Source organism: Bos javanicus, chromosome 2, assembly GCF_032452875.1.
Source record: "Bos javanicus breed banteng chromosome 2, ARS-OSU_banteng_1.0, whole genome shotgun sequence".
NCBI classification, from domain to species: Eukaryota; Metazoa; Chordata; class Mammalia; order Artiodactyla; family Bovidae; genus Bos; species Bos javanicus.
The window spans coordinates 62,408,225-62,421,814 of record NC_083869.1 but is presented as its reverse complement, the minus strand read 5'-3'; the positions used below and the strand labels follow the sequence as shown (position 1 = coordinate 62,421,814).

At 36.8% G+C, this 13,590-nt stretch overlaps 1 protein-coding gene across 7 annotated transcripts in view; it reads left to right on the top strand.

Moving 5' to 3' along the window:
* Positions 1-13,590, top strand: part of CCNT2 (cyclin T2) — a 31,785-nt gene that overhangs the window by 2,245 nt on the left and 15,950 nt on the right. For 3 of the 7 annotated variants that reach the window (XR_009740955.1, XM_061439419.1, XM_061439401.1), the window contains exon 3: positions 12,806-12,934. Coding sequence is in view for 6 of the 7 variants with exons in the window: in XM_061439419.1 (XP_061295403.1) it covers positions 12,806-12,934 (129 nt within the window). In the remaining variant the exon portion in view is untranslated. Of the gene's footprint in view, positions 1-714; positions 742-9,508; positions 10,236-12,805; positions 12,935-13,590 lie in introns of all 7 variants that reach the window. The other 4 variants (XM_061439410.1, XM_061439394.1, XM_061439434.1 and 1 more) reach the window with 3 other exon arrangements.

Below are 13,590 nucleotides of genomic sequence, written 5' to 3'. Positions count from 1 at the left end.
TTCTTGTGCATGGAACTTAGATCAGTGATAGTGTTGGGAAGAGAGAGGAAACCTTTTTGTAGTAATATTTAGATTGAGAGAAATAGCATTTTTATTTAAATTGTCTTCTAAGGCAGTAGTGAACTGATAAATACTAATATGAATATGACTTAAGTAGCCCTGGAAAATACTGGTAGGAGTCACAAATTAAAATAGTTCTGGAAATTCTTTGCGTGGCTGCAGATGCCCATTTGCTTGCTTTTCTACTTCAGTAATGATTTCACTACAAGACTACACTTCTCATTTTGAACCATCCCTCTTTCATAATTTGTCTCTATGGCCTGTTTGGTATGCTTTAAAGCAAATGCTTACAGCCAAAATTCACAGCTGTAACTTTAAATTGACTGGTGAAGCCCAGGTCGCTGGCATTCTAACCCTTGTTATTTTATTAAATGCCATCATTTAGTAAGAAAGCCAAAGTACTCATTTTTATTACCCTACTTTCTGTCTTATGTGTGTATAAAGGCAAACCTCAATGTTGTACAGAGTTGTTATTAGCAGAATAATTGAAATCTGATGTTAGTTTCTGTTTTGAGAAGTAAATTGCACTCTTCATTTCTAACCATTGTCTTTTTTACCTTTGCTATTATATCAAAAGTGGTTTTAATATTTGTGTTGGTGCACTTGCAACAATTGCACAGCCTCACTCTTTTATCTTTTTTCCTATTCTTTTAGGGTGAAGGGGGTGGTCTCAAATTGAATGTGAGTCACTTTTAAATTCATATTCTGCCACATTATTGGGAATAGTTTTCTTATAAGGCTATAATGGAATGTCATAGTAAACTTTAAAAAGGTTTAAGTCATTACAAAGTGAATTAAACACCATTTGGTAAATTAAACCATAACAAGCTTAAATTTAAAGATGTTGGTGACAAAATATATCCAATCTTATAATAAATATGCTTTCATTATATTAAAAAATTTATGTGGCTTTATTTTTTCTCACATTGACAAGTTTAAAAGTGAAAAATCCCCTAAAGGTCAAGTTGCTCTTGTGTTAAAAATCAGTGTCAACAGAGCTGTCTTTCATCATTGTCGGTTTCTCTTTTTAGAAGGTTGGCTTGCTATCAGCAGGAAATGAGTTTTATATGTAACCTAATTACATAAATCTATCTTTTGCTCACTGGATGCAGTAAGATTTATGTAATTAAGATTAGTAATTGAAGAATGGCCTTGCTGGATCAAGCTCAAGATGAATCTAGTAAAGTGTATAAAAAAAGCTCTGGAAACAACAGTGCCTCCAAAGTATATCCTGTGGGAGAGCATTGTCCCCTGTGTCAGTCATAGAGCACATATTGACTCAGCTTCTCCTAGAAACTCTGTTCATTAGTTTGTTTGGTTAGTCAAGCTTACAATGCACTTGTTTTCTTGTATTAATTCCAAGTCTTATGAGTTCTCTTCAGATGAGGTTGTAAAGAACACATTCTTAGTATTTTTATTGGTCATTGTTTAGTTTCCTAGCATTTCTCCAGTTCATGGGGTCATTTTAATCTTCTCTTTACTTTCTTTAGATCTGTTGGCCTCTTTCTTGAACTGCAGCAATTGAAACATTTATGCCAAACTTAAATGTATTTTATTAGTTTAAGGTATCAAATAACACGGTAAGCAATGTAGAAAACGGTAGAAAAGGGGATATGATAAATCTCCCTCCCATCTAAGTGTCTGAGCCCGGTGCCCTACACCATTGCTGTTCACTGTCTTCGTGTGCCCTTTCAGAAATACTTTTTGCTTGTGCAAACATTTGTGTGTATCTTTATCAGGAGAGGAAAGGGGTTTTGTTTGTTTTTTTCACAGGCATTGGATGCAGCACATAGCAGCAAATGTAAAAACATACAGAATTGGACTGATCCCAGTTGGGGACAGATGTGGCTATTGCTGGAGAAGTAATTTTTAAGGTGGCACTAGCAAAGGATGGTATAGATTTACCTAGTGGTTCTCAGCCAGAGGCGGTTTTGCCCACCACCCATTTAACAATGTTTGGAAACATTTTGGTTGTCACAACTAGGGGAAGGGGTACTACTGATACATAGTGAATAATAGAAGCCAGAGATGCTGCTAAACATCTTACAGCGCACAGGGTTGCCCGCTAAAGCCAAGAGGTACCTCGTACAAAACGTCAGTAGTGTTAAGGTTGAGAAAACCATGGGTTAACCTAGAGAGTTAAGGAGGCTAAAGCTGTGTTATCCTTACTAGATTAATTTTGAGTGTTTGGTGAATTTTCTATGTTCTAGTAAGAAATTGCCTATTCATCTGTAATTCCTCAAGGACCTTAGGAACAAAGATCAATTTGTGATCTTTTTCTAATTTAGGGCTTAAGGGAAACATTTTTGATATACCTAAAATTTAAAGTTTAAATTTAGTTTGCCTTTCTGTGAAGTACTAATGTGTTCCTTAGCCTCTTATTTGAGCTTTTTGTGAATTTCTTATCATGTTAGCAAATATTTTAGTAGTTTGTCATCTAATTTTGTTTATGGAGGTTTTTGACATAATTTTTTTGACATTAATTTTGCTTTACTATCTGGAGATAAGTGTCTACTATATTCATTTACTGGTTTCATGGGAAGAGTTTCTTGGGCTTCTGTGTTTGTTTTTCCTCAAGTTAATTTTGGTGTGTCGTTCTTAAATATTTATCTGAAGTTGGTTACCCTCTTATTGCAAATAAGGAAGAAAAGAATCATAAAGGTTAAACACTTTGTCTGAAATCACACAGCAACAGAGTGACAGAAGCAAAAATCTCACCCAGATCTAGACTCCATTGTTCATGCAGTTATCACTATTTCTGCCTCAAGTATCTGTTGTTAGGAATCTTTTCATAGCCTTGAAATTTATCACCGAAAGCAGTACATATAAAGCTTTTGCATTGTGCCAGTAGTGATTCACCAGCTTCCTGCATGAGAATTACCAAAATGTTCCTTTAAAATATACTTTAGTGAACTATATCTTAAACCTGTGTAATCAGGATACTTGTGGTGAGACCTGGCATCCTCTCTCTTACTGTTAAAGTAACACTGATACCTGCTAAAGTTGAAGATTGTTCATTTTAATTTTGATTTCTCCTCTGTGTCTCATAATCCATTATACAGTCAGCCCTCTGCATCTGTGGGTTCAACCAACCGTGGATTGAAACTATTTGGGAAAAATTCAACATTTCCAAAAAGCAAAGCTTGTGTTTACCCCACACCAGCAGCTCTTAATATTTACATAGAAGTTCACTAACGGAGAAGGCAATGGCACCCCACTCCAGTACTCTTGCCATGGAGAATCCCATGGATGGAGGAGCCTGGTAGGCTGTAGTCCATGGGGTCGCTAGGAGTCGGACACAAATGAGCGACTTCACTTTCACTTTCACTTTCTTGTGTTATATTAGGTATTATAAGTAATCTGGAAGTGATTAAAAATACAGAGAAGGATGTGGATAGGATATATGCAAGGTTTCCTGTCTCAAAGTACAGGTTTCCTCTCCATCCCTTTCTTTTACTTGAATTTTGTCTGTTGAAGGACCTAGGACATTAGACCTGTAGAGTCTCCACCTGTCTGAATTTTGCTTATTGTTTGCTCATAGTACAGTTTATCATTTTCCTTTGTTCTTCTTGTTATTCAGTTGCTCAGTCATTTCCAACTCTGTGCAACCCCATGGACTGCAGCATGCCAGGCTTCCCTGTCCTTCACTGTCTCCCGGAGCTTGCTCAAATTCATGTCCATGGAGTCGGTGATGCCATCCAACCAACTCATCCTCTGTCATCCCCTTCTCCTTCTGCCTTCAATCTTTCCCAGCATTAGGGTCTTCTCCAGTGAGTCAGCTCTTCACATCAGGTGACCGAAGTATTGGAGCTTCAGCTTCAGCACTAGTCTTTCCAATGAATATTCAAGGTTAAATTCCTCTAGGATTGACTGGTTTGATCTCCTTGCAGTCCAAGGGACTCTCAAGAGTCTTCAACACCACAGTTCGAAAGCATCAATTCTTTGGCGCTCAGCTTTCTTTATAGTCCAGCTCGCATATCTATACATGACTGCTGGAAAAGCCATAGCTTTAACTACACTGACCTTTGTTGGCAAAGTGTTGTCTCTGCTTTTTAATATGCTGTCTAGGTTTGTCAAGATCTTCCCTGTAGCTCAGATGGTAAAGAATCTGCCCGCAATGCAGGAGACCTGGGTTCAATCCCTGGGTCAGGAAGATGCTCTGGAGAGGGGAACGGCAATCCACTCCAGTATTCTTGCCTGGAGAATCCCATAGATAGAGGAGCCTGACAGGCTACAGTACATGGGGTTGCAAAGAGTCAGACACGACTGAGCGACTAACACACAAGGTTTGTCATAGCTTTTCTTCCAAGGAGCAAGCATCTTTTAATTTCATGGCTGCAGTCACCATCTGCAGTGAGTTTGGAGCCCAAGAAAATAGTCTGTCACTGTTTGCATTATTTCACCATCTATTTGCCGTGAAGTGACGGGACCAGGTGCCATGATCTTAGATTTTTGAATGTTTAGTTTTAAGCCAGCTTTTTCACTCTTCTCTTTCACCGTCTTCAAGAGGCTCTTTAGTTCCTCTTCTCCTTCTGCCATAAGGGTGGTGTCATGTGCATATCTGAGGTTATTGATATTTCCCCTGGCAATCTTGATTCCAGCTTGTGCTTCATCCTACCCGGCATTTCACTTGATGTACTTTGTTCTTGTATTCCCTGAAAATTGCCAGTTGGGTCCAGAAATTTTATCAGACTCATGTTAGATCCCTTTGGCAAGACTGCCAGTGCTGTTACATTCTTCAGTCAGGACACTGCTAATGTCTGGTTTCTTTTTGTGGTGTTGACAGCTGTTGATATTCAGTGCCTTGATCCTTTAATTCATTGATGCTCTTAACTCATCATTTTTTCATTTTTAAGTTGTATTTTTTATAGTGAAATGCTGTGATTCATCTACTATTTGGACACTTGCTGGTACAAGTTTATATGGGAAAGGTAGAATAAATACTTGATTCTTGCCCCATGTTTACCACCTTTGTTGAGATAAAATCCCCACACTGTGCTTCACCTTTTGAAAGTGTACAATTCAGTGGTTTTTGTGTACGTTCATGAAGTTGTGTGCATCAATTTAAGAAATTGTTATTACCCCAAAAAGAAACCCCACATCCTTTAGCCATCTCTTCCCATACTTACCCCAGCCTATTGGACAGTCTCTATAAATGCAATTATTTCAGTCTGTGATCCCTTGTGACTGACCTCTTTCACTTAGTACATGATGTTTTCAGGGTTCATCTATGTTGTACCGTGTATCAGTACTTGATTTATTTTTCATGCTGAACTACCATTATATTACATTTTGTATGTACATTCATCAGCTAATGGACATTTGTGCTGTTTCTGCTTTTTGGCTGTTATATTACTGCTGTGAACGTTTATGTGTGTTTTGTGTTTCCACATAAATGTTTTGAAACCAGAACCATGTTTTGGTTGCCCTGGTATTTTCCCAGGAGTATAATTGCCAGAGCATATATAATTCCATATCTGTATAATCTGGGATAGTTTCCTCACATATTTTATTATAGCAAGATATTCCAGGTTCATCTTGTACTCTTCCTTTTAATCTTCATTCATGCTTAGTTCTGCAGGTAACTTTATTTGTATTGTTCACTTGAAAGTGAGAGTATTGGTCGCTCAGTCCGACCCTCTGCAACCCCAGTAGCCCGTCCAGGCTCCTCTGTCCATGGAATTCTCCAGACACGAATACTGGAGCAGGTAGCCATTCCCTTCTCGAGGGGTCTTCCCAGCCTAGAGATTGAACCCAGGTCTCCCGTATTGCAGGCAGATTCTTTACCATCTGAGCCACCAGGGAAGTATTGTTCACTGAGAGTTGAAAGTATTCATCACTCAGTTGGGTCCTACTCTGCGACCCCATGGACTGTAACCGGCCAGGCTCGTTTGTCCATGGGATTTTACAGGCGGGAATACTGGAGTGGGTTGCCATTTCCTCCTCCAGGGGATCTTCCTGACCCAGGGATCAAACCCAGGTCTCTTGCATTGCATGCGGGTTCTTTACTGTCTGAGCCTTTGGTGCTTATGTTGAAATCTCTGAGTCATTTTGTTTGAAGTTCTCTTGAAGATCATGGCAACAGTATTGTCTGACTTCTTAAATGATAATAGTTTGTGCCCTTTATACCCACGGTCAATTTGGGGGTGTAAAATCCTTGGCTCTTGCTTTCTTTTGAGTATCTTAAATTTATGTACACTTTTTTCTTTCCTGGTATAAAGCATTGCTGGCAGTTTGGGTGGTGATCTAATTTTTCTTTCTTTTTATTTTTTTTGCCTAAGTAGCCCAGGAGTTTATTTTTCCCTTTAAAATCAGTAATCTCAGTACAGTGTGTTTTTGTGTTGGTTGTTCTAGGTTGATATGATCAGGTGTGTGATGTTCTCTTCGAATATGTGATTTCATATCCTTATTACTTTATGTTATGAATCGGTTTCTTAATGTCTGTTTGGAGGTGAGTTAGCTTTTTGGTGTTTTTTAATTGTGGTAAAATACAGCATAAGTGTGACATTTAAGCCATTTTTAAAGTGTTTTAGTTCAGTGGCATTAAGTACATTCACATTGTTGTGTAGCCATCACCACCATCCATCCATCTCTAGAACTTTTTTATCTTCACAAACTGAAACCATTCATTAATCAAACTTCACATTTCTCCTTTCCCTCAGCAACCACCATTCTACTTTGTCTATGAATTTCACTCTTTTTGGTACCTCTTATAAGTGGACTCTTAAAATATTTGAACTTTTGTGTCTGGCTTATTTCACTTTACATAATGTTTTCAAGATTCATCTTCGTTGTAGCATGTGTCAGAATTCCCTTCCTTTGCTAAAGCTGAGTATGTACTGCCAATTGTATCACAATTTGTTAATCCATTTTAATCTGTTAATGGGCAGATGTATAGCTATTATAAACATGAGTGTACAGATTGCTCAGTTCCTTACTATCAGTACTTTGGGGTATGTACCCAGATACGGAATTACTGGATCACATTGTAATTCTGTTTTAATGTTTTGAGAAACTGCCATCCTGTTTTCCCCGGCACCAGCACCATCTCATATTCTAGCTAGTAATGCACACAGATGCTAGCTTCACATCCTCTAAGGTTTACTCTTTTATGGTTTTCTGATAATAACCATCATCATGGGTGTGAAGTGATTGAAGTTTTGATTTGCAATTTTCTGGTGACTACTGACATTGGACACCTTTTCATGTGTTTATTGGCCATTTATATGTATTCTTTGGGGAAACATCTATTCAAGTCCTTTGTCCATATTTTAGTTGGGTCTTGTTACTTTATATGAGTTCTTCATATACTTTGAATATTAATCCATTATCAGATACATGATTTGCAAGTATTTTCTCCTATTCTATAGGCCAACTTCTCTTTTTTTCCTAATGCACGTAAGTCTTTTTAACTTTGATGATGTGCAGATTACCTATTTTTATTTTGTTGCTTGTGCTTTTGGTATCATATCCAAATAATCATTGCCAAATCCAGAATAATGAAGTATTCCCATCATCTTCTAAGTTTTATAGTTTTAGTTCTTACATTTAGGTCTTTGGTCCGTTGTGAGTTAATTTTTGTATATAGTATAAGGTAAAGGTCTCATTTTTTCATGCAAGTATTCCATTTTCTCAGTACCTTTTGTTGAATTTTTTTTAAGAAATTGTTTTGTTGCTGTTTTGGCCGCTCTGGATCTTCATTGCTTTTGTGGAAGCTTCTCTTGTTGCAGAGCACAGGCTCTAAATGTACAGGTTTCAGTCGTTGCAGCACGCTGCTGCTGCTGAGTAGCTTCAGTTCTGTGCGACCCGATGGACGGCAGCCTACCAGGCTCCTCCGTCCATGGGATTTTCCAGGCAAGAGTACTGGAGTGGGGTGCCACTGCCTTCTCTGAGTTGCAGCACGAGGCCTCAGTAGTTGTAGTGCTTAGTTGCTGCAGGGCTTAGTGGCTGCAGGGCATGTGAAATCCTTCCAGACTAGGGATCGAACCCATGTCCCCTGCGTTGGCAAGGGGATTCTTACCCACTGTGCCACCAGGGAAGTCCCTGAAGCACTTCTTTCTAGCATGATTTTTGATGCTTAGGGACAACTCTTATAATTTTTTTCTTACAGTGTCTTTGTATGACCTAGATACTTTTTATCGAACTCTTTTGAGAGCTTTAATAAGTAGATGTGCTTCAGGGGAGCTTTTCTAACTTCACTGTTCCTTTGTGTAATATTCAGAAATGCAGCAGGTTTCTTTTTCTGTTCTGGAATCCTTTTTCTATGAGTCTTTGCTGAAGCTGCACCATTACCATTTTTCCTTAACTATAGTCATAGTCCCAAATTCTAAGCTGCAGTACCTAGAACTTGTTGGATATTTTTTAATGAAGCATCTTCAAGGCACAGAAAATAGTTAATTCTAGTCTTAGGGGACAGGGAGTGTTGGGGCAGTTAAGGGATATGGGAGAAATAGCCTCACCAGCCTCTGGGAACTAAAGATGAAACCTAAAAATATATTAGAACAAGCTTGTTGATAATGTATTAGCAAATAGAAAACAGACTTTGAGTTCTTTGCTTCTGTTAGGGCTTTTTGGGGATTAGGAGATTGAAGAGTAACAAAATGACTATGGCTCTTTCTTAAATACAAATGATGTATGCACAAAGTTTATGCCGTAAATTACTTAAAGAGTAAAGACAAAAATGATTTATTTGAAACTGATGGTGATATAACCATTTTTGGTGTCTTAACAATCACGTAAGCTTTTTGTTAATGCAAACTGACCTTGCCTCCAACTATACGGTTGAAGCCAGCAATGAGAGTGAAGAATGTCAGCAGTGAGGACATCATGAACAGGCAGGGGAGACAGTGGCCAGGAATGGGCTGGAGGAGGGTAGAGAAGGGAGGGAGTCAGACTGAGAGGGAGAAATCAAAACATACAAAGGAATAGAAAAAGGGAAGTGTGGAAAAACAATTGGAGCTAGAAGAGAAAAGAAGAGTTACAAGTGTAATCATTAAAGTAAAACCAGGTGTCATTAGTTGAGTGTTTGAATCTGTTTATTATAATAAATAGTTAGGACTGCAGTGAACCCTTTAAAGAACTGAGTTTGTACAAGGAAGAAGATGAGCAAGAAAGGAGGGAATTTTAAAGAGCATGTTAAATCACTTTTTAAATTTAAAATCAACAGTAAAAATACACATCTGTTTTATTTTGCAACATAGTACACTTAATCTTAGCCAGAAGGCCTAGAAGCAATATAGTAGTAATAATATTTGAGTCTTAATACACAGCTGTGGTTTTATTTTGCAACATAGTACACGCAAACTTAGCCAAAAGGCTGAGAAGCAATGTAGTAATAATATTTGAGTCATATTAACTGTGAGGCACTATTCTAAGTGCTTTACGTATATTGATTCCTTTCATCCTCAGCACAACTTTATAAGCAGATACTATTTCTCCCATTTTACAGATGCAGAAACTGAACCACAAAGAAAATAAGTAATTTGCCTAGGCTAGTCAGATAACAGAGCCAGGATTCCACTGAGACAGTCTGACTACTCTGCTACAGCTGGCGTCATCACCTCCACCTCCCCCTCTCCATCATTTGTATGGTATATTTCTGTAGAAATTTGTCTTGTTTTGAGTATGTAATATCCCCTTGAAATAGTTGTACATCTGCTAGAGTGACAAACTCTGGACACTATTTAAAGATCAATTTTTATTACCTTTAGTTAGAGTACCTTGAGAAAATTTATTAAACTAGGTACCAGAGCACAAAAGATGGATAGCACATGGTCCCTATCCCCAGTAAACTGAATCTCAGTTTGTAATTGGTCATGTGAACCAACCAAGTGTCTACTCCAATACTGGTATAAATTCTTTGACTTTGAACCAGGTTTGGTAATGAATGTTTGTTGCCTTCAGAAGTGTGTTCACCTTTAAAAGCCACAGACCAACTAAAAATGTTGTTATTACTTAAACTTTTGGAGTTATTTTCATTTTAGTAAGCCATACAACAAAATCAGCTTTTCATACGAAAAGCAGTAGTACCTAGTTTAATTACCTTCCTTAGTCATCCTTAAAATTAAAGCCTCACATGGATATTCACTAAGTATTTATCTAAAAAGGTGTTTTGTTTTGTTTTGTTTTTACAGCCCTGATGGAGTAAGATGTTTGCAGGCAGTAGAGGAGGAAATGTGAGTGGAGTTAGTGGATTTCACCAGGAACTTTGGAAGAGTGTTGGGTATTAGTGTTGCTCTGAAGGAGATTGAGACTTGAACGCTATTTAGAGGGAAAACAGAAAGACTTCTGTTAGGCATGTGGGTAAATAAACAAGAAACCTACCCTGAAGATCAATGTTAAGCTTCTCGAATGCTTTTTTTTTTTTTTTAGTTTTTGTAGAATTTTAGAATCATTCACTAGTATGCGTATTGTGACTCCATTGAGAACTATCTTCTAAGGTGAAGAGCTGTGTGACTTGAAAGTTCTTCTTGATATCAAGGTTTACAAAAAGTCTGAAGAGGATGGAGCTGTTACTAGAAGTCCTAAGAGATTTTTACCAAGAAAAACTCATTGGAGATTTTCAGAAGTGCCTTTTAGGAAAGTTAAGAGAAATTATCTGGCAGTTAGGCAAACAGTTTATTAAGTTCAGCCTAATTTGACATTTCACTTGAACCTGTATGCTTCACTCTTTGACAGATAGTTCTAACATTTGAGTTTTGGTGTAACCATTCCCCGTTTAGACATGAATGAGATAATAAATGAGATTGTGGGAAACTGAAAGTATATTCGTTTTATTGTTTCTTGCATTTCATACCTTGGCATTGGCTCTTAGCTTTTTATTACGACATTTGGAATACTGTGAACTTAATATTGGTGCCTTTATATGGATTGTCCACATGTCATTCATTAAGTATTGTGAACAGCAGCTGCACAATGCTAGATAATGGGAACACAAATGAATAATTTAGTCTCTGTGTTCAAGCTGCTTCTAGCCTGGTAGGGCAGGCAAATATAATAAACCAGAAGTTAGAGTACAGTATAAGTACAATGGCAGAGGAATATACTGTTTCCTATTGAATAAAGAAGAGCATTTTGCTCTGATTCCATAAGTTGGGAGGATGTGATCTTTTGAGGTAAGCTGTTAAATAGCGAAAGAATTAATCAAACTAGGTAACAGTGATAAGAAATTTTCACTATGTAGAAAAAATGACAGAACAGATGGAAGATAATTGTAAGATAACTACTCTCAGTTATCTTACACTTTTTACAATTTAGGAACCCCCCTGCCCTGGATCACTGCTATATAACTGGTATTACAAGAATACTGACTAATTTGGGTATTGTTTGATTAAATCAGTTTAGTCTACATCCATGAAAACTTTAAGTTGCTTTTTTGAGCGTTCTAAATTTTTTAAACCTTCCTTGTCATTTTAATTTTAAAAGACTGAAATAAATTGAAAGTCCAAGGTGGAATTATTCAGTCTATTTAAGGTAACATTATTTTTGGTTGTTTAGAGCCAAACTCACTTAATTTTAGGTCTGTTTTAAAGATTTTTATGTAGTAAGACAACTTCATGAAGTCATTTTTACTCCATTTACTTATCTGCAAATGCAGTTGGATTACAGAAGGCCCCTTTCAAAGCCGCAATCCAAGGATTAACTTTTATGTCTCAGGAATGATATTTGTAAGTTGTTTGAAGAGCTGTCAGAAGAAAGAGTCCATCTTCCCTATATCAAGTTTTCTCTTTATTTTGACTACCCAAAACATGTAATGGGATTTATGCCCTCCTTCCTCCTCCTGTCCTTTTGTTGGCATTGTTTCCATGTAGGGATTGATTACCCGCCTCCACGCAATTAGATGTTCATCTCTTAAAAAATAATGTACCTGAATCTTGACATTTAGAAATGATCCTTTCATGACCAATTTCTTGTGTGGAATCTTTGAATGTTATTAGAATTTAACATGTCAGTTTTCTGATTCAGCAATTATTTGGTTTAGTACTAACTTTTTGGATAAATAATTGCTCAAGATGGTGTTTTCTTAGTCAATATCTCTATAGTGCTATGTTCTTACATTTCTATTTCCAGTAGATAACTTACTAAAGCTAAAACAAATTGATGATTTTTTCGTCTCCAATTGGCAAGGTTTCTACGCTATTGGTTTGTCTTACATGGTTTATTACCTGAATTTTTTAGGTTCTTTTAATATTGATTTATTGAAGTAATAGAGAAATTAAGTAGCAGTTTCATGTTCAGAATCCTCTTATTTTGTCTAGGAGATTTCTTTTTCTCTCTTAAGTAAAAGGGTATAGCTCTTAACCAAACAATGAAGCATTGATTAAAAGAGTACCAGTGAGTGGTGACTGCCTCAAAAGAGGGAAAATCTGACTATACCCACTTTGTTTTTTTCTTTACTTTCTTCCTTCCTTTCTTTTTAAAGAGCTTTGGCTTTATTATTTTGCTTCAGTTTTTTCCTCTACCTCCCCAGTGTGCATTATTATTGTTATTTAAACCTTCTTTTAAAGTGTAAGTCTTTTCCTTTTAGATTTCTACTTGCAAAGCAAGTAAAACAGATTTTATAGACTGAAGTAACAAGTTACGTCTAATGAATAACTTTCTAAAAACTTAACATCAGTCTTGTCATAGCCCAGTTTCAGTTCATACTGTGAATATTACATTCCTTTTTTGCATCCCCCCTTAGAAAGTAGAAGGTGTTTCCAAAATGTGTGTGTTTTTAAATCACCAAATTTTGTCTTTTCTGCAGATGATATCACCTACTGCATTATTCTTGGCTGCAAAAGTAGAAGAACAGGCTCGAAAACTTGAACATGTTATCAAAGTAGCACATGCTTGTCTTCATCCCCTAGAGCCACTGCTGGATACTAAATGTGATGTATGTAAAAATTCATTGTTTTGAGTTTTCTTTGTAAATTTGAAACCTTTTCATCATTTAAACCTAATAAAAATGTAATTCAGTTAGTGTTGCCGTCCTGTGCTGCTTATTTCTGTTTTCACTTAGGAAGGTAAATACCAGGAAGTGATCTGACAGAAACACGTTTCATGTTATGTTTGTGAGGTTTTAGTCTTTCTGAATCATTTAAGTCCTTGATTCAAAGGTACTCTTTACGTGTTTGACGTTTTATTCATTCTTACAAATCAGTGATACACATAGAGGGTGCATCATATCACCTTTGGATGTATTTAAGGCCATAGATAGATATTTTCTTAAATTGTCAGCAAATGAAGGAATAGAAAAGTCTCTGAATTTATCTCTGGACCAGTAATTAGTCTTTTTACAAGTGTTCTACTATCAATACATATATACTACTGCTTTTCTCTGATACATAAAGATGCATTTTACTATGCTTACATGAGTGGCATTTCAAAAATATTTTTATTTTCCTAAAATAGTCTGGAGGGGAAAAAAAAAAGAGTAATACTAGTTTCCAAACAGCTTGTATCCTCATCAACATTTCAATAGGTCTAGTTTCAAAACGCCATTTTTAAGTCTTCTGATGTCTTAAAACAGAAACTATAGCATTCTGGGCT